General features: G+C 37.3%; 1 protein-coding gene across 17 annotated transcripts in view; it reads right to left on the reverse strand.

Moving 5' to 3' along the window:
• TCF12 (transcription factor 12) overlaps positions 1-26,283 on the reverse strand; it is a 372,042-nt gene that overhangs the window by 94,034 nt on the left and 251,725 nt on the right. For all 17 annotated transcript variants that reach the window (XR_014810871.1, XM_021094715.2, XM_021094708.2 and 14 more), the window contains one exon: positions 24,781-24,845. Coding sequence is in view for 16 of the 17 variants with exons in the window: in XM_021094715.2 (XP_020950374.1) it covers positions 24,781-24,845 (65 nt within the window). In the remaining variant the exon portion in view is untranslated. The remainder of the gene's footprint in view (positions 1-24,780; positions 24,846-26,283) is intronic.

Below are 26,283 nucleotides of genomic sequence, written 5' to 3' on the forward strand. Positions count from 1 at the left end.
CTTTCATGACCATACAAGAATTGAATAGTCAACTCTATTCTTTTTCCCATTTCTTTTTCCTTTTTGGAGAGCTCTCATTGTTTGAAGATTGCCACTTTTTTCAAGACTAGCCATTCCTGTTTTCTTCAACTGTGTCATGACATAGTCTGAAAGTCCTCAACATCTCTGACCCAAACCTTTAGATTTATTTTCTATTTGTCAAAGTCTCTCATAAAAGAGAATGGAGGACAACGCCCCAGACATGGCCTTATTAGTGAAGAATAATTTTCAGTTTTTTTGACACTACATTTAAACAACCCATTTGTCCTAGGTAGATTATATTGAGGTTAAGAGTAATCATACCCTGTTACTCTTTATCACATACACTGCTATTAAGTCATAGTCCTCCAATGGTTTTCTTTTCAGTATGTGTTTTTTTGGTTCCAAGTACAAGACTTACCATTTATCTCTGACGAAATTCATTTTGTTGTATTTGACCCATAATAACCATCTATTTTTTCCTTTTTTTTATTATTATTTTTTGTCTTTTGTCTTTTTAGGACCATACCCATGGCATATGGAGGTTACCAGGCTAGGGGTCTAACTGGAGCTGTTAGCTGCCAGCCTACACCACAGCCACAACAACGCCAGATCCGAGCCGTGTCTGCAACCTACACCACAGCTCATGGCAATGCCAGATCCTTAACCCACTGAGCGAGGCCAGGGATTGAACCCACAGCTTCATGGTTCACAGTAGGATTCATTTCTGCTGTGCCACAATAGGAACTCCTATTTTTATCCTTTTTAGATTCTGAGTCTGTCAACCAATGTATTTGCTAGCCTTTCTGATATCTAGGCTTAATAATCGCAATAACAAAAACAGAACTCAGGATAACAAGGCTGAAGAGAGTACACTAATGTATACGTCAGCGATATCATGAGACTGTCAAGTACTTCACTGAGATCCAGAGATTGAGCAGCCCTGACCTACTAAGTCAATGACCCTATGATGAAGCAAATGAAGTTAACCTGGCATTTGTTTCCAAGCTTTCTGGTAGCTAAGGGAAAAAGATCTCAATTGAAAAGGGTGTTGGATACACTTGAAAAGCTGCTCTCAAATGAAAAGAGCCATGATCTTCTAATACATTTACTATCCTCCTACCACATATTTATCACCATACTCTTAGTAGCTGTCCCTCCAGTTACTGAGAATCATAAACATACTGAGAAATAAACCTCAGCTCTGGTTTGTGGCCTAGGGTCATAGCTGTGCTTCAGATTCAATTCCTGGCCCAGGCCATGAGTAAGGGGGAAAAAAAATTCAATTGGTCATACTGAGAAAGACAAATAGCATTACGATATTGCTCATATGCAAATTAAAAAAAGATTCATAAAAAAGAAGATACAAACGGAGTTCCCGTCTTGGCACAGTGGAAATGAATCTGACTAGGAACCATGAGGTTTCGGGTTCGATCCCTGGCCTCGCTCAGTGGGTTAAGGATCCAGCATTGCTGTGAGCTGTGGTGTAGGTCGAAAATGTGGCTCGGATCTGGCGTTGCTGTGGCTGTGGCATAGGCTGGCAGCAACAGCTCTGATTAGACCTCTAGCTTAGGAACCTCCATATGCTGTGACTGCAGCCCTAAAAAGACCCCCCCCCCAAAAAAAGATACAAATTAACTTATTTATAAAACAGAAATAGATCCACAGACATAGAAACTTATGATTACCAAAGGGGAAAGCGAGGGGAAGAATAAATTAGGAGTTTGGGATTAACATGCACACTACTATATATAAAAAAGATAACCAACAAGGACCTACTTACTATATAGCACAGGGAACTTTATACAGTATATTTTAATATCCTATAAGGGAAAACAATCTCAAAAAGAATATATACACATAACTGAATCACTGTGCTGTACACCTGAAACTAACATGGCACTGTAGACCAACTATAATTCAATTAAAAAAAATTTAAGTCAATTAGCCATAGATAGCTGGGTTCCAATCTGCACTTTCATTTTATCACATGGGTTTATATGTCTTCCTTATACCAATTCCAAACTGTCTTCTTTACTGTAGCTTTAAATTAAGTTTTGAAATAGGAAAGTGTGCATACTCCAATTTTCTTTTTCAATGCTGTTTTGGCTGTTTGGGATTTCTGAAGTTACATATAAATTTGAAGATCAGCTTTTTCATTTCTGCAAAAAGATGCCATGGAATTTTGATAGGGATTGCTCCGAATCTAGACTGCTTTGACGAGTCTTGCTATCTTAACGACATTAAAAATTTTCCAACAGAAGAACGATGAGTATTTTTTCTTTTACTTAGGTCTTCTGTAATCTCTTTCAGCAGTGTTTTGCAGTTTCCAGTGTATAAGCATTGCATCCTATAGTTAAATTTGTTAAGTATTTTATTCTTTTGGATGCTGTTTTATTGTAGCATTAAATAATTTTATTGATTTTATTTTTTGTTCACTCATTATCAGTGTAAAGAAATAAAATGATTTGTGTATAGATCTTGAATCTTGCAACTTTGCTAAATTTATTTATTAGCTCTTACAGTTTTATTGTAGATTTCCTATATATAAAGATCATATCATCTGCAAACAGGGATGGTTTTAATTCTTCCTCACCAATCTGGATGTCTTTTATTCCTTTTTCCTGGCTAACTGTTCTGGTTAGAACTTAGAGTAAAATGTTGAATAGAGGCAGTGAAAGTGGACATCCTTGTCTTGTTCTTTTTTTCTTTTTGGCCACACCCATGTGATATGGAAGTTCTTGGGCCAGGGTTCAAATCTGAGCTGCAGCTGCAACCTATGTCACAGCTGTGGCAATGCCAGATCCTTAACTCACTGCGCCACAATGGAACTATTCCCTGTCTTGTTCTGGATCTTAGGGGGAAAGACTTTCATGCTTCTATCATTGAGCACGGTATTAGCTCTGGTTTTTTCCCAAATGACCTTTATCAAATAAGGAGTTCCTGTGACACTTCATGTGAAGTGTTTTCATCATAAGAAGTGTTGGATTTTGTCAGATGCCTCCACATCAACTGGGATAATCAAGTATTTTTTTCCCCCTCCATTCTAATTAATAGAATGTTCAAATCTCACATGCTTTGAATACTCTTGCATTCCTGAAAAAAAAATTCACTTAATGGTGGTGCATAATCCTTTTAATAAGCTGCCTGATTTTTAGCATGCTAGTATTTCATGGAGAAATTTTATATTAATACACAAAAAGGATACTGGTCTGTAGTTTCCTTTTTCCTGCAAAATCTGTCTGATTTTTATCAGGGTAATTCTTGCCTCACTGAATGAGTTAAAAAAATGTTTGAGGAGTTCCTATTGTAGCTCAGCGGTAACAAACCTAACTAGTAACCATAAGGATGTGGGTTTGATCCCTGGCCTCGCTTAGTGGGTTAAGGAGGATCCAGCATTGCTGTGAGCTGTCATGTAGGTCAAAGAAGCAGCCTGGATGCTGGGTTGCGGTTGCTGTGGCTGTGGCTGGCAGCTGCAGCTCCAATCAGACCCCTAGATGGGAACTTCCATATGCTGCTCGTAAAGCCCTAAAAGGCAAAAAAAAAAAAAAAAAAAAAAAAAAGCATTTGTGAAGGACTGGTGTTAATTCTCCTTTAAATGACTGGTAGAATTCAATACTGAAACCGTTTGGTCCTGGGCTTTTCCTTTTTTGGGGGGGTTATTTCTGATTCAATCTACTTGTTTTAGTTCTGTTAAGGTTTTCTATTTCTTCTTTTTAAGGGCTGTACCTGCAGCATATGGAAGTTCCCAGGCTAGGGGTCCAATTGGAGCTGCAGCTGCAAGCCTACACCACAGCCACAGCAGTCCTTCTGTGACCTACACATCTCACCACAATGCTGGATCCTTAACCCACTGAGTGAGGCCAGGGATTGAACCTGCATCCTCATGGATACTAGCTGGGTTCATTACTGTTGAGCCACGTCAGGAACTCCTCTATTTTTTCTTGAGTCAGTTTTGGTAGTGTGTATATTTCCAGAACTTTGTCTTTTCCCTCTAGATTGTCTAATTTTTTAGCATACAATTGTTCATAGTATTCTTTTATTTTTTAAGGTTGGTAGTAATTCTTTCGGTTTTTTGTTTGGTTATTGTTTTTATGGCTGCACCTGAGGCATATGGAAGTTCCTGGGCCAGGGATTGGATCTGAGCTACAGCTGTGATCTATGCTACAGCTGTGGCAATGCCAGATCCTTTAATCCAAGGTGCCAGGCTGCAGATCATACTTGCACCTCTGCAGTGACCTGAGCCATTGCAGTCCGATTTTGAACCCACTGTGCCACAGCAGGAGCTTCAATTTTGTTGATCTTTTCTTTTCTTATTTTTGGTCTTTTTAGGGCTGTATCCATGGCATATGGAAGTTCCCAGGCTAGGGGTTGAATCGGAGCTGAAGCAATGAGCCTATACCACAGCCACGGCAATGCAGGATCCTTAACCCACCGAGAGAGACTAGGGATCGAACCCACATCCTCATGGATATTAGCTGGGTTTTTAACTTGCTAAGCCACAATGGAAACTCATTTTTAATTTTTATTTTTGGCCATGCCCATGGCATGTGAAATATCCCAGGCCAGGGATTGAACTTGTGCCACAGCAGCAACAATGCTGAATCCTTAACCCACTGTGCGACCAGGGAACCAAGATCTTTCTTCTTTTTTAATGAAGGCATTTAAAGCTATAAACTTCCTTCTGACCAGTGCATCTCATGTGTTTTGCTGTATTGTCTTTTTATTTTCATTTGATATTACAAAAGCCTATTTACAATGCTGGTATACACATGAAGTAATCAGTATATTTAGTAAACCAAAGATCAATGCATCTTTCTGAAATGTTTGTAATTAAGAAGACATTTTTCAGACTTATCAAAAGCTAAATGATTCTTTGAATACATGTGATATCTTTTTTTTTTAAAGGGGAAAAGTGAGAAGATTTCAATCACCAGACAATATGATATGTATATGAAAATACTGCATAATTTCAATGTGATTATTTAGCATTAATCACACAAATTCCAACAAATACAAGGTTCAACAGATTAGGAAAGAAAGGTGTGATTAACAGACATGAAAGAGAAATAGTTCCCCTTAAGATAATAATCTCTAGGAAAAATGATAAAAACGACCAAATCAATATAAAAGTAAATAGCACATATACCATTTCTATTGCTATAATAAACCATTATAAATTCATCTCCTGATTATGCTATTTGTGTGAGAGTAGTGTGACCCAGGAATTAAGTCTCCCACACATGGTATACTGAAATTTCCATTGTCACATCTGTTTTGTGTTTCTTTTTCTTTTTGCCTGTGCCAGGCACATTCAACATTCCGCAAATAGCAAACAGAATATGGCTAAAGTATGCTAGATGGAACATATTATCACCACATGTTTGAGGGCAGGGGTCATGTACCTTGAAATTTTCCTTCAAACATTACTAGTCTTTGTTTTTTTTTTTCCTTGTTTGGGCCAGGATATGGAGTTCCCAGGCCTGGGATCAAATGCGAGCAGCAGTTGTGACCTACACTGAAGCTGTGGCAACACTGGATCTTTAACCTAGTGTGCCAAGCTGGGGACTGCACCTGTGTCCCAGTGCTGGAAAGACACCACTGATTCCATTGTGCCAAAGTGGCATATCCAAAACATCACTAGTCTTTTAATAGGACGTTCCCTGTTCAGTGCAAAACTGATTATCATTGAAGTGCCTGCTGTGTTTATTACTTCATCTGTGTTTTCTCAAGTAGAAGGCACATATGAAATTGGTCACTCTACCAACATAAACAAATAAGTGCACAAGAGGAGATGAGCATTCATTTGTCTCTTAACAGCTCTCCTTTTAATATTTCCCTGACTTGTAAATTCTAATGAGCATATAAGATGATGATTAGTACTAGTAGTGAAGAAACCATGACCTAGAGGTCAAATTGGGCCTGTTTTGGAAAATACTTTTATTGAAACACAGTGTCACCCATTCATGTATTTATTGGCTATGGCTGTTTTGGGGTTACATAGAAGAGCTAAATAGTTGCAACAGGTGTATGGTCTGGAAAGCCCACCTTATTTACTACGTAGTCCTTTTTAGAAAATGTTAGTTGACCCTTTATATAATGCTTTGAAGGAAAAACAAAAGACTGAGTTTGGAGGATGATGAAGAAATCTGTCTGCTTAAGCTGTAAAATAAAGATAAAACTTTCAAATGAGTAAAATGTAGCCAGTGAGTTATTTCTTTAAAGATGTTAGGTAATAGTCATAATAAAGACTAACGGAGGCATAAAATAATCTAAAATATGAATAGAAAATGTATTTCTTATATTCCTAAAAGTAGATGAAATGTCTACAAAAACTCTGATATTCTGGAAATTGTATGGGCTTTGGAATTAGGTACCTTGAGTTCAAATCCTGACTGAGATCCTGGGCAATGATCTGACATCGATGCATCTCTTTTGTTTTCTATATATAGTTACATTATGAATTAGCTCACAGGGTTATTACTGGGAGAAGTGAAAGAAAAAAACAAGGCTTAAGTAAAAGTGGGTAGCATGGTTGAAGGCCCTAGAGAAAATAAAAACTCAATTTCATTTTTTCTTTCCCCATAAGATTATCATATTCTAAATATCACAAAAGAATGTGAATAAGGAAAATGACATTTTTTCAATTCTGTTTCCTGGGCACAAACTCTTCTTTCTAAGTAAAGAGACCTCAACTGCCCTGAATCCAGGATGGCTGAGTTACAACTCCCAACTACTGTAAGAAAGAATGTTGGAAACAAAAAGAGAACAGACAGGTCCCTAGAGAATGGGTTGACAATTAGAGGCTAAATCCAAAGAGGAGTGTGACAGATTCAAACTCTATCAACCCAGATCAAGAATAAACAGAAAAATGCCAACTTATTCTCAGAATGATTCAGCACAAGTGTCTATATTTCTGTGCATAAACCTGAATACAGCATACAAACATATACAGATACATATTAAGTGGCAGAAAAGAAATCTGTATGCACCGATGTGAAATGTTAAGTGATGAACCTTGATGAAGAGTGCATGGATGCTCACTGTACTCTTTTGGCACTTCTGTGAGCCTGTAATTTTTCAAAATAAAAACTTGGAGAATATCAGAACATAAAGGATCCACTAGCACACTTTTAGCCGTACCATCTCAGTTAATATCTAATATAATTTTATTACTAAGTATTACATACATTGATTTTATGTTATACAGATAACAAGCAGTGGAACCTAATTTCAATCTAGTTCTGTTTAAGGGGCTCTTTCTTCAATTCAGTAAGACTCATACAATATTCCAGGAACCCATGACCATTTTATAAGGTTAACTTGAAAAAATATAAGTAACCAATAAATGATTTTGTGAATTATAATCTGGAGGAATTATGGATAGGAAATACCCTTTCTTCTTTTTCTAGAGTGAATTTTTTTTTTTTTTTTGTCTTTTTAGGGCTGCATCTGTGGCATATGGAGGTTCCCAGGCTAAAGCTCTAATTGGAGCTGCAGCTGCTGGCCTACACCACAGCCAAAGCAACGTGGGATCCAAGCCATGTCTGTGACCTACACCCACAGCTCATGGCAATGCCGGATCCTTAACCCACTGAGCGAGGCCAGGGGCGGAATCCCAACCTCACAGCTCCTAGTGGGATTCATTTCCGCTGTGCCATGATGGAATCTCCTACAGAGAATATTAAAGCCAAAAAAGGGAAGTCGTTCTTTACTCATCTGTCCTAATCTTAGAAATAACCATTTCCCCCTGTTTTATCTCAATCATCATCAAAATGATTAGGCAAAATAAATATAAGAGAAATTGTTTCTTTTTAAGAACACACGATGATATTTTATCCTGTTAACTAAAATGAAATGTTCAGTGCTATAAAAAATACAAAAGTGTGGAGTTCCCAGCATGGCGCAGTGGTTAATGAATCCGACTAGGAACCATGAGGTTGCGGGTGTGATCCCTGGCCTTACTCAGTGGGTTAAGGATCTGGCGTTGCCGTGAGCTGTGGTGTAGGTTGCAGATTCGGGATAGGCTTGGATCCCACGTTGCTGTGGCTCTTGTGTAGGTCGGTGGCTACAGCTCCGATTAGACCTCTAGCCTGGGAACCTCCATATGCCAAGGGAGCGGCCCAAGATAAGGCAAAAAGACAAAAACAAAAAAACAAACAAAAGTTTAAGACATAGTTTTCTCCACAGGACTTGATAATCTAAGAAATAATACTCACGGAACTAATGGTAAATATGACTTAAAAAAATTAAGAGCTAAATTATATAAGCCCAATTTTTTGATATTCTACTACTAACAAAACCATATATTTTCCCTCTATGTGATTCTTTAGAACATTTTGTTAAAACTAATGTGCATATAATAATAAACAAATGAATTTTTTTCCTAAAATAAAACTACGTATCAGCTCATATTGATTTTTCTGCCTGTCTGAAACAAATGAGAAGCATTATTGATCTTGTCCTGGAGGTATCTCAGGTGAAAAGAATATTCAAGTATCCCGGAGGATATAGAACTAGGCAAAGCAGTTTTATTCTGCTAAGCTGTCTTATTCAAAGCAGAATTAGTATTCCGAAATGACACAGCACTAAATTTCTTAACACAGGCTTAGAGAAAAGAACCTCTTTTATACTCATCTAGACCCTCCATCTGTGAAAAATGTATCAAATCACCAAAGAATAATTAATAAAGGGTTATCCCTGAAACACTGAGAGAGCCTAGATTATTATAATAAAATTTATAGTAAGTTTCATTTTGAATTACATACAACAAACCTTTGGCCTAATAAGAATTCCTATTTCTATAAATGGAACTTTAGTAGCCTATGTGATAATTTTTTTTTTAAGTTCTCTCTCCTTCTTCATGTGCTTTAGAAGCCTTGACTCTAAATGTGAACCTAAAAAGGCTATTCAGTGTAAGTCTTCATGGTGATCCCGACCAAAATGTAAAGAAGAGATATAAAAGTAATGGGCATGGTCAAAATCATTTATTAATGCAACTTTTTCTTAATTATATTGGAAGGTATTGTGAATGTGATTTAATAGGAACACAGGAAAACATCCTATATAAAAATAGTGCTAAGTAGCCAGGAGGATTCAAAATCACATTGCAGTGGTTTGGATATTCTTTACCCTTAAAAGAGAAAGTATCTGAATGAGGATTCTGCAGCCAGTGGTTTCAGAGGCTGATAAAAGAGTTAAAGTTGTTTTATTTGGCAAATCATCAAAGAGGAAATTTCTCATGTATTTCTACAGTACAATGTTGGCTGACTTTTCAGAAAGTTGCCGTCTACTAAGAAAAGAAACTGAGTATATGAAAACCAAATGGAGTTCTCTGGTGGTCTAGTGGTTAGGACTGCTGTGGCCCAGGTTCAATCCTTGTTCTGCGAACTGAGAACCTACATCGAGCTGCTGAATGCAGCAGCCGAAAAAGAGAGAGAGAGAGAGAGAGAGAAAGAGAGAGAGAGAGAGCGAGCGAGCAAACAGTAGCAGCAGGAAGAAAAAAAGGGATGAAGAAAAAGAACAACAAAAATATATGTAGTACAGATTTTATAACATTAAAAGTAAATGCAGGAGTTCCTGTCGTGGCTCAGTGGTTAAAGAACCTGACTGGGAACCATGAGGTTGCGGGTTCGATCCCTGGCCTTGCTCAGTGGGTTAACGAATCCAGCGTTGCCGTGAGCTGTGGTGTGGTTTGCAGATGTGGCTCAGATCCCAAGTTGCTGTGGCTGTGGTGTAGGCCGGTGGCTACAGCTCCAAATAGACCCCCAGCCTGGGAACCTCCATATGCTGAGGGGGCAGCCCAAGAAACGGCAAAAAAAAAAAAAAAAAAAAAGTAAATGCAGAAAAAAAGGGGAAGTATCTGAAATCTTGATAAACACAGTTTGCTTCCTCAGAACAACTTTTTACAATTTAAAGGCTTGATCCAAATGCTGCACTATATATACTTTGACATCTAGTCATAATTAGATTAAATAAGAACCTAACGTTAAAAATTATTATCCTCGTTTTATGATTAAAAATTTGAAGTACACTGGAGTTCCCTGCAGCAGTTTGGGTCACTGTTGTGGTGTGGGTTCAATCCCTGGCCCAGGAATTTTCATATGCCACGGGTGCTGCCAAAACAAAAACAAAAACAAAAAACTGCAGTACTAAATTATCACTAATTTGCTTTCTAGAAAAATAAGGTTCAGAGTACCTAATTTTGTAGTCACACAGTTCAAAAAATTTAAACTGTTTAATATGAACTCTTGGAACCTCTGCTCTTTCTACATTCTTCAAAACTCCTTAACTTTTTTTATGCCTCTGAAATGGTATGCTATTTTAAAATATAAAGGCAAACAGCTGTTTCCAGATTTGAGAGGAGAGCTTACTAATAAAAGATACAGACAGGTACAAAACACAATCATCATAAAATATAGCACATAAACTGTTAAAAATTCTCAGTTCAAGTTTTTTATACTATGGACTTATTTTGTCATTGAGGGATAAACAAAACTGTTCTAAAAGAAAAATTAGTATAGTATTATCATATTTGCAATTGTTCTTTTAATTTAGAAACATCACGGTACATTTCAGCTGTGAGTCCATTTGAAGATCCAGAGACAGGGAAGTGAAATGTGATAAAGAAGCTTCTGACCCCAAGTCACAATTAAAATCAAAATCTCAGAGGGTGAAGAGGAACTTAGGGCAAAATATAAATGCTGGTCTTTATTAATGTATCAGTCTTCTGTTAACTTTCTACAAATGATTTAAAAACACACTGTAATAAATCTTGAATATGGAAAACACCGACATTTGTGAAATAATTGTTATTATTATGCAAATTCATTTACATTGAAATTCCAGGGATATGTTAGCAATTATCAGCAAGTTGTTAAAGAATTCTATCCTGAGAATCTCATTAGATAGGGATGCAAACTACAGTTGTTATCATTCTGAGAACAAAGGGATCTTGAATGAGTAATCAATAGCAACTGGCAGAAAATGAGACATTAATTATGATCCTCTCTAGTGTTTTGTCTAAGACAAGATTTCATTAAATGCTTTGTGCAACCTGAATAGTTCTGAGTCATTACCAACATTTTGGACAATATATTAATTGTGGGGGGAGGGAGTGGCACATGAGGGGATTTACAGGGAAATAAAGTAAAAGAAAACCTGAGATGCTTCTATTTCTTTCCTGGGTCAATAAAAACACACCAGCCACCACTAGCCAACTGTTATGCTCATTTTTTTACAAGTCCCAAATCTTATCATCTCAACATGGTCTCTTGAAAATTTAATTATCATTTTCTATATTTAAAGTGTCATACAGGTTTGAGAAGATAATGACAGTCATTCATCAAATGCATCCTGCCAACACAATCAGCCCAATCTTTCTGGTTTAAAAAGAGAAAAAAGAAACTATCTATGTACTATTAAATTACAAAAACATGGTAATCTTAGCCGTTTCAGTTTCTCAATCTTCTTTAATCATCAGTACAGAGGGAAATTCTACCATCTTAATATTTCATTTTCACTAATTTTTTTTCTTTAACTTTTTCTCCTGAATCCTGCATCAGCCAATGGAAAGCTAACAAAGGAGGAAGATCTGGGTTGTAGATCAATAAAGAAAGACCTCCTGCAAATAGAAGAACTATGGAAAGAACCAGCTAAAATAAAGGTCATTTTAATATATCCAGTATTTCAATAATTACAAACATGAAATAGGAATGATTTTCTTTTAGGATTTTATAGGCTCCCATAAAGAGAACCCCCATTTTCAAAAATGCTATAGGGGAGTTCCCCTGGTGGTGCAGTGGGTTAAGGATCTGGTGTTGTCACTGCAGTGGATGGGTGGGCTCCTGTGTGGCCCTGGTTTGATCCCTTGCCTGGGAATTTCTGCATGTCATGGGTGTGGCCAAAAAGAAGGAAAAAAATCCCACAGTGATATCTTGAAGGCAGACTTCCATGAAGTTTATTATTATTATTATTTTTTGTCTTTTCTAGGGCAGCTCCTGTGGCATATGGAGGTTCCCAGGCTAGGGGTCGAATTGGAGCTGTAGCCACCGGCTTATACCACAGCCACAACAACGCAGGATCCAAGCCACATCTGCAAGCTAAACCACAGCTCAGAGCAACGCCGGATCCTTAACCCACTGAGCAAGGCCAGGGACCGAACCCGCAACCTCGTGGTTCCTAGTCGGATTTGTTAATCACTGAGCCACGACAGGAACTCCCTCATGAAGTTTATTAGTAAGCATACTCTTAAAGCATGTCTTCTCCAAAGTGAGCAGTCTTTCTGTCTGAATGTAGAAACTTCTTTGATAAGCAGGGCCCTGTGAAACTCTTTCTGCAAAGGTATGAGTATTCCTTTGAGTCCTTCTTTTGTGAATACAAAGGAACCACCTATGCGAGGTGCTAACCAACATTAGAAGAACAGGAGATGAGGAAATGTCATTTCTCTTTTGCTTCTGTGGAAATGGTATTATGTAGTTCTAAGATTTTTGGCAGAGTTCTAATACTTTGAAGTCACTCCCTTTCCCTTTAATGCTAGCTTTCACATCTAGTGAGTGAGTACCTCCTCCTCCCCACTGGCTGCATTTTCAAGAATACAATTAAGAGTAACACAAAACCCAGAAGAACCAACAGGCCTATAGTTAGGCATGTAATACTTTTTGAATTGAAACATTCTACACTGGACATATTTTTAAAAATTAAACTTCCAGGAGTTCCTGTCGTGGCACAATGGAAATGAATCTGACAAGAAACCATGAGGTTGCAGGTTGATCCCCGGCCTCGCTCAGTGGGTTAAGGATCTGGCATTGCCGTGAGCTGTGGTGTAGGTCGCAGACTCGGCTTGGATCTTGCGTTGCTGTGGCTGTGGCATAGGCTGGCAATTGTAGCTCCGATTTGATCCCTAGCCTGGGAACTTCCATATGCTACAAGTGCAGCCCTAAAAAGCAAAAAAAAAAAAAAAAAAAAAATTAAAAAATTAAAAAATTAAACTTCCAAATCCTGCTGTACAGCACAGGGAACTCTATCTAATCACTTGTGATGGAGGATAATGTGAGAAAAAGAATGTATACAAATGTATAACTAGGTCACTTTGCTGTGCAGTAGAAATTGATACAACACTATAAATCAACCATAATAAAAAAATTTTAAAAATAAAAATGAAACTTTATTTTGGGAATTTTCAAATGCAAGCAAAATTGGAAAAAAAACAGTATAATGAAAACTTTTTTATATACATTATCTAGCTTCAACAACTGTTAGCATTCTGCAGCTCTTGCTTCATTTGTTTCCATCTCTCAGCTCCTGTTACACCTCCCAAACTGACATCAATCCCTTATCATATAATACTCAATCTGTGGTCACCTCTTTTTTCACCTTTTTTTCCAGGATAGTGTCTAATCTCTAGCCATTATTGAACAGACTACTTTTTCCTGAAATAAGTCTACAAAAGAATAAACTTACTTTTTGAAAAAATATTCCCTAACAGCACTGAGTAGCAAAAATATAATTAGCAAGTTTTACAAAAGGAACAGAAAGCAAAAAAAACAATGACTTTTTTCCGTGCCAAGTTACCTCTGCATAATCTAACTCTCTCTGGACTTCTAACAGAAGCAGGAAATTAAAACTGCCTACTGCTCATACTTCAAAATGAGACATTCCTCCCACAAAACAATTTATTTTACCTCTGCTCCAAACAACTCGCAAAGCCCAGCTTACCCTGAAGGCAGCTGATGGCTTATTACCCTTGCCAATGTGCTCCTTCTTGGATCACAAGATTCAGATTCAAACATTTTTTGAATGCCTACTGTGTGCCAGCCACTGTGCAAGCCCTTTTCACATGCTACTTCATGAGTGAATCATCTCTTAGAGAGCTTCAAAATTTGATCCAACAGTCAGTTTTAAGTCTTCTTAACATTACTAATTCCAACAATTCTCCATCACCAACAAATCTACTCCTGAAAAGCTGCTGTTACTATGAGGAATGACTCGACTTGTGAAATCTTTTTTTTTTTTTTTTTTTGGTCTTTTTAAGGCTGGGCCCCAGGCTACAGGTTGAATCAGAGCTGCAGCTGCCAACCTATGCCACAGCCACAGCAACATGGGATCTGAGCCACTTCTGGGACATAAATCACAGTTTACTGCAACCCCAGATCCCCAACCCACAGAGCAAGGCCAGGGATCAAAACCTCATCCTCATAGATACTAGTGAGATTCCATTACTGCTGAGATACAATGGGAACTCCAGTTCTGACATCACCTATTCTTAAAGCACATCACTTCCTTAATGGAAACTTCAATTAAATAGAGCTGAGGGGAGTTCCCATTGTGGCGCAGTGGTTAACGAATCCGACTAGGAACCATGAGGTTGCGGGTTCAGTCCCTGCCCTTGCTCAGTGGGTTAACGATCCGGCATTGCCGTGAGCTGTGGTGTAGGTTGCAGACGCGGCTCGGATCCCGCGTTGCTGTGGCTCTGGCATAGGCCAGTGGCTACAGCTCCGATTCAACCCCTAGCCTGGGAACCTCCATATGCCATGGGAGCGGCCCAAAGAAATAGCAACAACAACAACAAAAAGACAAAAAATAAAATAAAATAAAATAAATAGAGCTGAGGGACCAGAAGGGAGAGCTCTCACATTCCATTAGGATAGGAGATCCCAACAGGAAGAAGACTCTTCTTTTCTGGCAAGGACTCAGCCAATGAAAAGCCATAGGCTCCTGTTTATTACTCTAGTCCTCTCTATTTCCTCTTCTTCTATAAAAGCATTCTCCTTCCCTTGCTGTAGGGGAATTGCATGTGGCTTGCCATGGTTGCAGACCTAGAAGTGTAATTCTCTGTCAATCCCAAGTAAACCCATCTTTGCTAGAGAAATATCTGACAGTCTGTTTTAGGTCAATATTTTGATGGCCCACAAGGGGACCAGAGAAGACCTCAAAGACTCTAGGGTTATGAGCAAATAGGTGTGGTACCCACAATTAAGCCCACTGTGCTCACTGCTTTTCTTGCCAACGCTGAGGTTTGAAGGTATGTCTTTCTCCTGGATCCAAGCTCTTACCCTCTTCGTGTTCAAAGGGCTCCAGGCTTTATTTGGGATCTATTTTAAGGTCTTGTTTTTTTGGTTAAGGCCTTGCTCTGTATGCAAGTACTTGTTTGGCATTTTAGTCTGATTTTGAGAAGACTGTTTCAACTAAAGCTGGTTGAGAAGTCATCCACCCATTCCTTCTGGAACAGGGACTGCTTTACTGAAATTGCTTCAGTTCAGTCATCAGCTGATCCTAATGGAATAGGGACTGTTCTCTGGAAACTGGTTGAAAAATCTTAGGCCTGGCTCCTCCAGGACCAAGCTGTTTCCTTAGAACTGGCTAACATAAACTTGCTGGCTGTTTGAGTTGCAAGTTGTTTGAATTGAGCTATTTGGACAATTTGAAAATTACTCTTTTACTCCACAGAAAGCCTTCTGAGAAATGGGATCCAATTATCCAAAAATTTTGATGGTGCTCCTCCTTATAGGGACTCCAGTTGATTTTATGTTTAAAAAACTTCCTCAGCTGCATTTTTAATTAAATGGACCAATCTGACCAAAAGCAATTTAGAAAACCAGTGGCCATTATGGAGAACATTTGAAATCCTTAAACTTAATTTCCTTAAAACTGAATTTGACTACAATGGCTCAAAAATTTTGAGAACTGAGTGGAATACTTATTTTAATTGGTATTCTGAGGCTTCCCAATGTCATCAGAGGACTGAAATTGCTTACCTGCAAAGTAAGATTTTAAGGTAAGATTTCTCCTGCCAAACTTTCTCTTTTGTCTGAAACACTCCCCATTCTCTTTTGGATATGTCAGAACGTATCCCTTTAAAATTAAACTTTCTGAGATTCAGAGGCTAAACCTTAAATTTAATATATTCTCTAGAGCAAAAATGAACTATGAGGTGTAGTCAAATATTTTCCCAAAGTAACTAAAGATCCTCAGAGATTTACAGTGTTTCAAAGTTATCCACCTGGTTTTTCTAATTGTATTACCTAGTTTATATACTTGCCAGTGAAGGCCAGACCCAGTATTGAATGAAAACTACTAACTGGGAAAATCCTGAAAGGTGTCTAGAATTACAAGAGGGGGACTAGTCCACTAACTCCTTAAATGATTAGGTTCAAATCACCAAAGCATTCAACATATGAATATAACACAGGTCATTTATCCACTCTCCCACTGATCAACATTTGTATTGTTTCCACTTTTTGGCTATAATGAATAAAGTTGCTATGAACATTTCCAATGAAAGCTTTTCGTGTACAATGTTTTCATTTCATTTCTTGTAGATAAACATCTGACAGTAAAACTGCTGAGTCATTGGGTAGATGCATATTTAACTTCATAAGAAACTACCAGTTTTCTAAAATCACTGTGCATCTTAGACCCCAACTAAAAATTTTAATTTTAGTTTTTTAATTAGCTATTCTTATAGGTGTGTACTGTCATGTCACTGTGGTTTTAATTTTCATGTGCCTAATAGTTAATAATGTGGAGTACTTTTTATACGTTGAGGCCATTTGTATTATCTTCTTTTGTGACATGTATGCTCAAGTGTTTTGCCAATTAAAAAAAACAAAAAATAGTTGCTTCTTTCTTATTACTGAGTTATCACGGTTCATTATATAGTGAACACTTAAGTTGCCTGTCCTGATATATGTGTTGCTAATATCTTCTCCCGTTCTGTGCCTTCTCTTTTCCTTTTCTGGATGGTGCTTGGAAATGAACACAAGTTTTAAATTTCAATTAATTTCAATTTATCAATTTTTTTCATGTTCTATGCTTTTTGTATCTTCCCTAAAAAAATTATTGTTTACCTTGAAGTGGTAAAGATATTAATCTATTTTTTCTCTAGTCACGTTAATATTTTAGTTCATATTTAAGTTCTTGATCCATCTCAAATACATTTGTGACATAAGGTAAGAATCTGAAGTTCTTTTTTAAAAAAATACTTATAGATAGTTGTTCTGGTACCATATGTTAAAAAGAGATGTTTATTTTCTTACTGAATGGTGGGGTGCTCTTCTCAGACATCATTTGCCATATAGGTGTTGGTCCCTTTCTGGACTCTACTCTGTTCCATGATCTATTTTTCAGGCTTTACATGAAAACTACACTGTCTTGATTAGCACTGCTTTATCAGAAGGGTCTTCTTCTTTTTTTTTGGGCGGGGGGCATACTCATGGCATGTGAAAGTTCCCAGGCCAAGGATGAAACCTGCATCACAGCAGTGACAATGCCAGGTCCTTAACCTAAGCCACCAGGAAACTCCTACAGGAAGTCAGTAAACTAAGTTCTTCCTCTTCTTTCCCAAGAGTCTTTTGGCTCTTCCTAATCCTATGCCTTTTCACACCAACTTTTAAATAATTCTGTCAATATTTATAAAACTGCTGGAATTTTGACTGGGATTGCATTAAATCTATATCCCAGTGGAAACAGCATTTAAATGATACTGAGTCTTCCAATTCATGATGATATATCTATTTATTTAGATCTTTGATTTCAACAGAAATATTTTATAGTTTTCATTGAAGTCTTATAATCTTTTATAAAATTTATCCCTCAGTATTTTATACTTTTTGATGTGATTATAAGCAATACTGTTTTGCTGATTTCATTTTCTAATTGTTCATTCCTAGTGTACAGAAATAGAATTGATTTTTTTTAGATTGGCTATATAACCTGTGACACAGCTCAAAGTTCTAGAAGTTTTCTTGGTAACTACTTGGGATTTCTCAAATATATCTGTCAATTCAACTGAATTTATTCTTTCCAACATTTATGGATTTTTTTTCTTTGCCTTATTTACAATGGCTAGAACATAAAATTTAAGTAACGAGGGTGGAAATTCTTACCTTGCTCCTAATATTAGTCTTCCACTTAAATCTTTATCAAACTGAGGAAGCTGCTTTCTATGATTAGTTTGTTGAACCCTTTCTCTACATTTATGGAAAAGATTCTATAGTTTTTACCCTTAATTCTGTTAGTGTGTTGAACTATATTGGTTGCTTTTTATTTCTTTTTTTACTATTTATTTATTTATTTATTTATTTATTTATTTATTTATTTATCTTTTTAGGGCTGTATCCACAGCATATGGAGGTTCCCAGGATAGGGGTCGAATTGGAACTATAGCCGCCGGCCACAGCATTGCAGGATCCGAGCCACATCTGTGACCTACACCACAGCTCATTACAACACCTGATCCTTAACCTATTGAGCGAGGTCAGGGATCGAACCTGCAACCTCGTGGTTCCTAGTCGGATTCGTTTCCACTATGCCACAATGGAAACTTTTTTACTTTTTAGAGTTGCACCCATTGCATATGGAGGTTTCCAGCTAGGGGTCGAGTTGGAACCCAAGAGCCGCCAGCCTATGTCACTGCAACAGCAATGGAGGATCCAAGCCCCGTCTGCAGCCTACACCTCAGCTCCCGGCAATGCCAGATCCTTAACGAGTGAGGCCAGGGATTGAATCTGAAAAACTTCATGGTTCCTAGTTGGATTAGTTTCCGCTGCGCCATGACGAGAACTCCCTACATTGGTTGATTTTAAACAATTAAGACAAATTTTCATTTCTGGTATTAACTACATGTGCTTTTTTTTTTTTTTTTTTTTGTCTTTTTGCCATTTCTTGGGCCGCTCCAGCGGCATATGGAGGTTCCCAGGCTGGGGTCGAATCAGAGCTGTAGCCGCCAGCCTACGCCAGAGCCACAGCAACGCAAGATTCGAGCCACGTCTGCAACCTACACCACAGCTCACGCAATGCTGGATCGTTAACCCACTGAGCAAGGGCAGGGATCGAAAATGCAACCTCATGGTTCCTAGTCGGATTCGTTAACCACTGCGCCACGACGGGAACTCCTACATGTGCATTTTGAGTGTCACAGTGCTGTTAACCTTATAAAATAATCTGCAAAGTGGTCCCTTCATCTCCATTTTCTAAAACAGTTTGTGCAAGACTGGTATTATTTTTTCCTGTAAGCATTTGAAAGAATTCACCAATGAAACAATATGATCCCCAGTCTTTCTTTGTGAAAGTTTTGATATGAATTTACGTGCAATTATAGAAGTAGAGCTATTCAGACTTTCTGTTTTATCTGGTCCCTTTTTGGTAATTTTCAAGAAATTTGCTTATTTTACCTAAGTTGTCAAATTTATTCAATTAGGTTGCTCCCCAAACTTCCTTATTATTCTTTTTGTTGCTCTTATTGTTTTGGGTTTTTTGGAGGGCATGCCTATGGCATGTGGAAGTTTCTGGACCAGGGATCAAACCTGAGCCATAGCAATGACCTGAGCAGTGGCAATGCTGATCCTTAACCGCTAGGCTACCAGGGCACTCCTATTCTTTTAATACAGTATGGTTTACAGTGATAACTCTCTTCCATTTCAGATATTGTTAACTGGTGTTCTTTCTTTTCCTTCCTTCTTCGCCTTTGTTTTAATCAGTCTAGCTAGGAGTTATTAATTTTACAGGTCTTTCCAAATTTTGGCTTTGTTAGCTTTTTTTAATTATTTTTGTGATATTACACGGATTTCTGCTTTTATTTGTATTGCCTTCTCCCTTATACTTTTGTGATTCCTTTTCTAGCTTCATACGACAGAACCTCAGGTAATGCACTATAGACTTTTTTTGAATACAGGTGTTTAGAGCTATACATTTTTCCCAAGGCATTGCTTTAGCTGCACCAACACATTTCACTATATCTCATTACAATTTAGTTAGAAAAACTTCCTAAATTTCCTTCTAATTTTTTTTTCAAAACCTTAGGTTATATAGACATTGGCTGTTTCATTTCCAAATATTTGGTGTTTTTCTAGATATCTTAACTGACTTCTAATTTAATTTTTTTGTGGTCAGAAAAAATACTTTGTATCATTATAAACCTTTTCAATTTATTGACAATGATTTAAAGATTGGTACAGGGTTCAATCCTGTTGAGTATAACATGTACCCTTGAAAGGAATCTATATTCATCAGTTGTGGGGAATAGAATTTTGTTAAGTATCAATTAGGTCAAGGCAGTTTACATGGTTCATTTAGCTCTATGTCTTCACTAAGTTTCCATCTAGTTATTCTGTCAACTGCTAAGAGAGGTATTTAAATCTTCAGCTATGACTGTGAATTTATCACTCTCTTTAATCATACCAGTTTTTGCTTCACTTATTTTGATGCTGTTATTAGGTTTATACACATTTATTATTGTTTTATCTTCCTTATGTAGTGACTTATTATCATCAAATGTCTATATATAATAAGATTAATGAAAAAGGAAGATGGTAAGGAAGCAAATGGTATGGATAAATTTTTAAATAACTGTTAACTGAGTTTTTAAAGCTGTCATTTTTTTCAAGGGTATAATATTTTAACTCTAATGAAAATTAAATCTCTTCGGGAAAAAAAAAAGACCCTGACTCTTCCAGGTTTGAACATTTGGAGAAAAACTTACATAAACTACTTGAATAAATACTTGTTTAAGAGTATCAATGAGAAACTACTATAATCATAAAAGGATAGTTCACTTCATGGTGGCAGTTTTAAAGTATTATACCTACTGCTAATAAAGATGTTGGCTTCTATGCTCTGTGATCAGTCAAAAAAAAATTCAATTGCAGAATGATCTATCAATGTTTCCAGTAATACTGCTACACCAGTTTCCTTTTAATGGCTCATCCGTTACATGACTGCTGTGAAGGTAATATGAGGAGACTCATTTAGCAATATATTATTACATCATCTTAACATGAAGTCAGGCCCATCAGGCATTATTATATTAGCTTGAATTTTGCAGTATGTCAGCAGCATTTTATGTACATTAATAGCAGAGTTAATGTTCTTTGGGGGGGTTATTAAAGAAAAATGGTTTCAAAGTAGTTTTTGGGTGTAATTTTGTAGTCACTATTTATATTTCCTTCTATTATTGTATGGTTAAGATTGTCATGTTACTTGTGAATAGATAACACAAAATATTAACTGTTTCAGTGTATTTTTTCTTCTTCTGGCCTATTATAATAAGTACTATTTAGAATACAGGTTTTTCTTTGAGTGGGAGTGATACATCTTTTTAAACTCTTGAATTTCTTGAGTTTACTACTTAGGCCTCAAATCAGCTGGTGTGATACATGATAATTTCTCCTAGCAATTGCAGCAGTCAGAGCTAAGTAACAAAAATAAATAGCAAGCCATTTTTCCTTTCATAGTAAGGAATCCTTTTACTTATTTTAAGAGAGATCTCTGGTCTTCTATGATGCTATTTATCCTTGCTGCAGTATAATCTTCTCTCCTCTGTGTTGAATTTTGGGCTTCCTCTTTGGAGCTCATGCATTGCTTCTGTGAATTTTTTAAAAACAAATCTTTCTTTGGAGTTCCCATCGTGGCGCAGCGGAAACAAATCTGACTAGGAACCATGAGGTTGCGGTTTGATCCCTACCCTTGCTCAGTGGGTTAAGGATCCAGCGTTGCCAGAGCTGTCGTGTAGGTCGCAGACACGGCTCGGATCTGGCATTGCAGTGGCTGTGACGAGAGCCACTGGCTACAGCTCTAATTAGTTTCCTAGCCTCCGGTGCAGCCCTTAAAAGACAAAAAGACAACCCCCCCCAAAAAAAAAACTCCACAAATCTTTCTCTCATTTGAATACTTATAAATCTTGGTATAGCAATATTGTTATTTTATATTTCATAGTCTCCTAACCTTATTCTCTTTTGCATAGGCCTGCTGGATCTCTCTAGCATGTGATAAACAATTTTTAAACTGTGATCTTACATAGTTTCTACTTCTTTTTTCTTTTTATGGCCACATCTGAGGCACATGCAAATTCCCAGACTAGGGGTTGTGTTGGTGCTACAGCTGAGGCCTATGCCACAGCTATGGCAACACCAAATCTAAGACGCATCTATGATCTATACTGTAGCTTGCGTCAATGCTGGATCCTTAACCTACTGAGTGAGGCCAGAGACTCAACCCACATCCTCATGGAGACTGTGTCGGATCCTTAACATGCTAAGCCATGATGGGAACTCCAGTTTCTTCTTTTTCAATACTCCATATGTGCTTATATTTGGAGTATACAGAGCAATTGGGTATCTGAAAGCATAATTCTCAGTCCATGTGAATTAAAATCACCTGGGGCACTTGTTAGAATATAAATTCTCTAGTCCCTCCTCAACCAAACAAATCAAAATGGGAGGGAGGAGGGAGACAAGGGATTCTTACGCTACTGTATAATTATATCATAGTTAAAAACATCAAGCATTAACCATTTAGCTGGTTAACCACTTGCTAGACATACAGTCTTGAGCAAATTACTGAATACTTCTGGAGAACACTCATTTTCTAACCTACAAAATGGGTGTTGCTAGAAGGATTAAATGTGATCATGTTTAATTCAATGTCTGGCTTAGTGTTCAGTAAATCATAGCAAATGTTATTATACTGCTATGCATCTAGGTTTAAAATAAATGTTTTTGATATGAGACTTAAATCTGGCTAAATATTAATCCTTGACAAAAACTGTGAGGATTCATCTTTTCAAAATTGGAGAATTATATAAACAGAGCTTACCACTGCTTCTAACTAAATAGCAGTACTCTTACTAAGGGAGTATAATAAATGTAGGTGAATATAAACATTAAGAATAATTTAATAGCTGTAGGTGTAGTTTCAAAGAGCTTACAATAGCTTTTTTCTCAAGTTTAGCAGTACTGTTAACATTAGAGCAGTGGTACTCAATCTTTTTGGTCTCTTAAGAATGATATTAATGGAGTTCTTCCATGGCACAGTGGGTTAAGGATCTGGATTTGTCACCTCAGTGGCTCAGGTTGCTGCTGTAGCTCAGGTTGTTCCTCTGGCCTAGGAACTTCTGTATGTCATAGGCGTGGTCAATTTTTTTTTTAAATTTAGAATATTTTTTGGAGGTATATGAATTAAAAACATTTCAAAATGCGCATCTATTTTGTAAATCCTTTCACAAGTGCATGCAGTTTAGCTTTCAGAGACTTACAAACTATGTGGTGAAAAACTGCTAATTCTATTTTTCAAATGAGGAAATCATTGTAAAGATGGGATTCAAGGTTAAATGACTTATCTTACGACCATAGGTCAGTAAACTTAGACATGGGATTTGAACCTAGGTCTTCTGACTCTGAGAGGCACAATTATGGGATAGGTATTAAAAGAAGTATTATTGTTAATATGACAGTTAAATGCACATGTCTAAAGTTAGGGTAGGTCTCACGAAAGGTATGCAGACAGCAGAAAATTAATTTAATATAGTCTCCTTTTCCTCTGTATGCTTTTTGTTTTGATTCTGATGGGAATCTGCAGGTGAAAGAACTGCAGGATTCTCAATGTACAGATATGGGAAAGAAGCAGAGAAAGTAGTCACCAGTAGAAATGCAACATGCTAATAATAATAAGTAAGGAATACAGAAGAGTTGAAAGAAACTTTCCAAGTCAAAGAACCATAAGAAGCTCAAAAAATTGTTTGGATATAGATCTGTATGCAGCTCTTTGAAAGGAAGTGCCCTCAGCAGGAAATTCCTTTTGTCTTATCACGTTGGCAAAGCTATACTGTAACTAACCTTAAATCAGGTACCCCTGTGCTCTATTTATCTTTGGTCCAAGCACACTTTTCAAATTTTTTGATCACGCAATACCTTGCCTAACCTACTGGTGCTTTCTAGAGATCAAAGAAGAAATGAAGAATAAGTAAGTAATTGATGATCAGACCTCTCCCCTAACTTACCCTTCTGCAATCTCACGAACAAAGTGTGTGAACAAACGGTGTGAACAAGATAGCATCTAAATAAAGATGATAAGAAGCCAACAAGCCTGATACAGTGGGGGATGGCAACGACTCAGAAACTCTATTGCAACGACTGAGATGACTTTGCTCTCTTTCCCTTCAAATACTGTCATGGCCAAGTAGAACCTTTAGAGTTGGTGTGGGCGTACACGAGTCTGCCTTCTCCCAAGACTGCCCATTTTTTAATTAAAAGTAACTTTCCTTTCTACCAACACCTGCCCCTTGGATAGTGATTTTCAAGTGGCAAGCAGCTGGGCCAGAGTTTGGTACAGATTAAAATGAAAATACTTCCAACGTTGGTAAGCTTAACATAGGATAGTCAAGTCACAGAGAGCAATTTTTTATGTTCTTTATATACTATATCAGCAACTGTTCTTTTTATTCTTTAATTAATTATTTTTAATGGCTGCATCAGCAGCATATAGAAATTCCCAAGCCAGGGACTGAATCTGAGCCACAGCTTTGGCCTACCTACAGCACAGCTAACCCACTGTGCTGGACCAGGGGTTGAACCTGCACCTCTGCAGCAACCCAAGCCACTAGAGTTGTATGCTTACCTCACTGCATCACAGTGGGAACATCAACACTGTTTTTTGTTTGTTTGTTTTGTTTTTTTAAATGAAGAAATAAATAAAACCCTTTTTCAGAAATAAGCATTTTGGAAGAGGGTAAGAAGATAGAACTACTTTACCTCCAGTTATGAAATTCTTTGGTGATAGAAAAAGACTCATGAATTGTGGAAGGGAAACTATTTTAAGCAGAGGAGCAGAAGAAAAAAATTATGCTTAATTACTAAAAACCACATTTAGTCACAAGTTAAATGCACAAGTAATGGTGAAACATATTGGATAAATTTCTACCTCCTCTCTTAAATTTTTAACATGTAAATAAAGATACTACCTCATTGTTTCTGTATTTATTAAACTTACCTGACAGCCTGGTAATCCAGTATCTCTGCTGTACAGGGAAAATGAGCCTCTCTCTGATGTTTTTCCTATAAGACAAAGAAAAAAATCTTTATACAAAAATCCTCATTTACTGACACAATCAATTCAACTTCTAGACCATTACTATCATTTCCAGTCATGTGAAACAATGAAAAAATATTCAAAAGAATGGACAATATATAGCCAACAGTATGATCCACATACCCACAAGTGAGAACAATGTTTTCCCATGTTTGCTTCAGACTGAACACTTTCTCCTGTTTCCTTCTCCTCAGAAATTAAAACAATATAGATAGAGCTCACATCTCACCCCAGACTCCAAGGTAACCACTGTCATAAAACTGATATATGATTCCCATGTATATTTTGAATCTTTTAGTATATATTCACGTACTCAAACAATATACATTTACTATTTGTGTTTAATAAATTTAAACAGATGGAATTACATGGTATATATCCTGAGATATAATGTTAAAAACAGACACCTGGTTCATTCATCTTTAATGCTATAAAATGTCCCATTAAACAAATAAAACCACAGTTGATTTATTCTTTGAAAAACAGATTGTTTATACCTTTTTTTTGTTATCATGAAGAATGCTTAAGCAAACATCCTTGTACATGTCTTGCACACACATAAGCATTTCTCCAGGATACTGCTGGATTAAAGGATGCAAACTTGCAACTTCGTAAGAATTACCTTTCTCTGAAATTGTCATGCCAACTTATACTATTCCCAGAAATGCAGAAGAATTCTTGGGATTATACTTGCAGTTGAAAAGCTGGATGGTCAAGTGACAGGAATGGTACAGGCCAGCAGATGGCCTGCAGTGTTAACAAGTGACAGCAGTAATCTTATTCATTTGCTTTTCAATATACTGGAGTTTAAGTATGTTCAGGAAAGTGAATTTTCAAATATTACATAGTTTTTAACTAAATATTCCCTCACAAATAGACATGATGCTTGAAAAGATTTCTGTAGGGATCACAGGTTTTTTTTTTTTTTTTTTTTTGGTCTTTTTGCCTTTTCTAGGGTTGCTCCCACGGCATATGGAGGTTCCCAGGCTAGGGGTCTAACTGGAGCTGTAGCCACCGGCCTACACCAGAACCACAGCAACACGGGATCTGAGCCACGTCTGCAACCTACACCAGAGCTCATGGCAACGCTGGATCGTTAACCCACTGAGCAAGGCCAGGGATTGAACCTGCAACCTCATGGCTCCTAGTCGGATTCATTAACCACTGTGCCACGAGGGGAACTCCCAGTTTGATGTTAATATCAAAGATGGTGATATGCTGCAGGGATGGCCCTGAAAAGTAAAAAAACCAAAACCAAAACCAAAAAATATTCTGGAGTTCCCATTGTGGCTCAGCAAGTTGCCAACCCGACTAGCATCACTGAGGATGCAGGTTTGATTTCTGGCCTTGCTCACTGGGCTGGAGATCTGGTGTTGCAGTGAGCTGTGACCTAAGTCGCAGAGG

The sequence above is a fragment of the Sus scrofa genome, chromosome 1 (assembly GCF_054392235.1).
Source record: "Sus scrofa isolate SSC_HxYL_T2T_F1_AM1 chromosome 1, Sscrofa_HxYL_maternal_Yorkshire_Landrace_v2.0, whole genome shotgun sequence".
In the NCBI taxonomy this organism is placed as follows: domain Eukaryota; kingdom Metazoa; phylum Chordata; class Mammalia; order Artiodactyla; family Suidae; genus Sus; species Sus scrofa.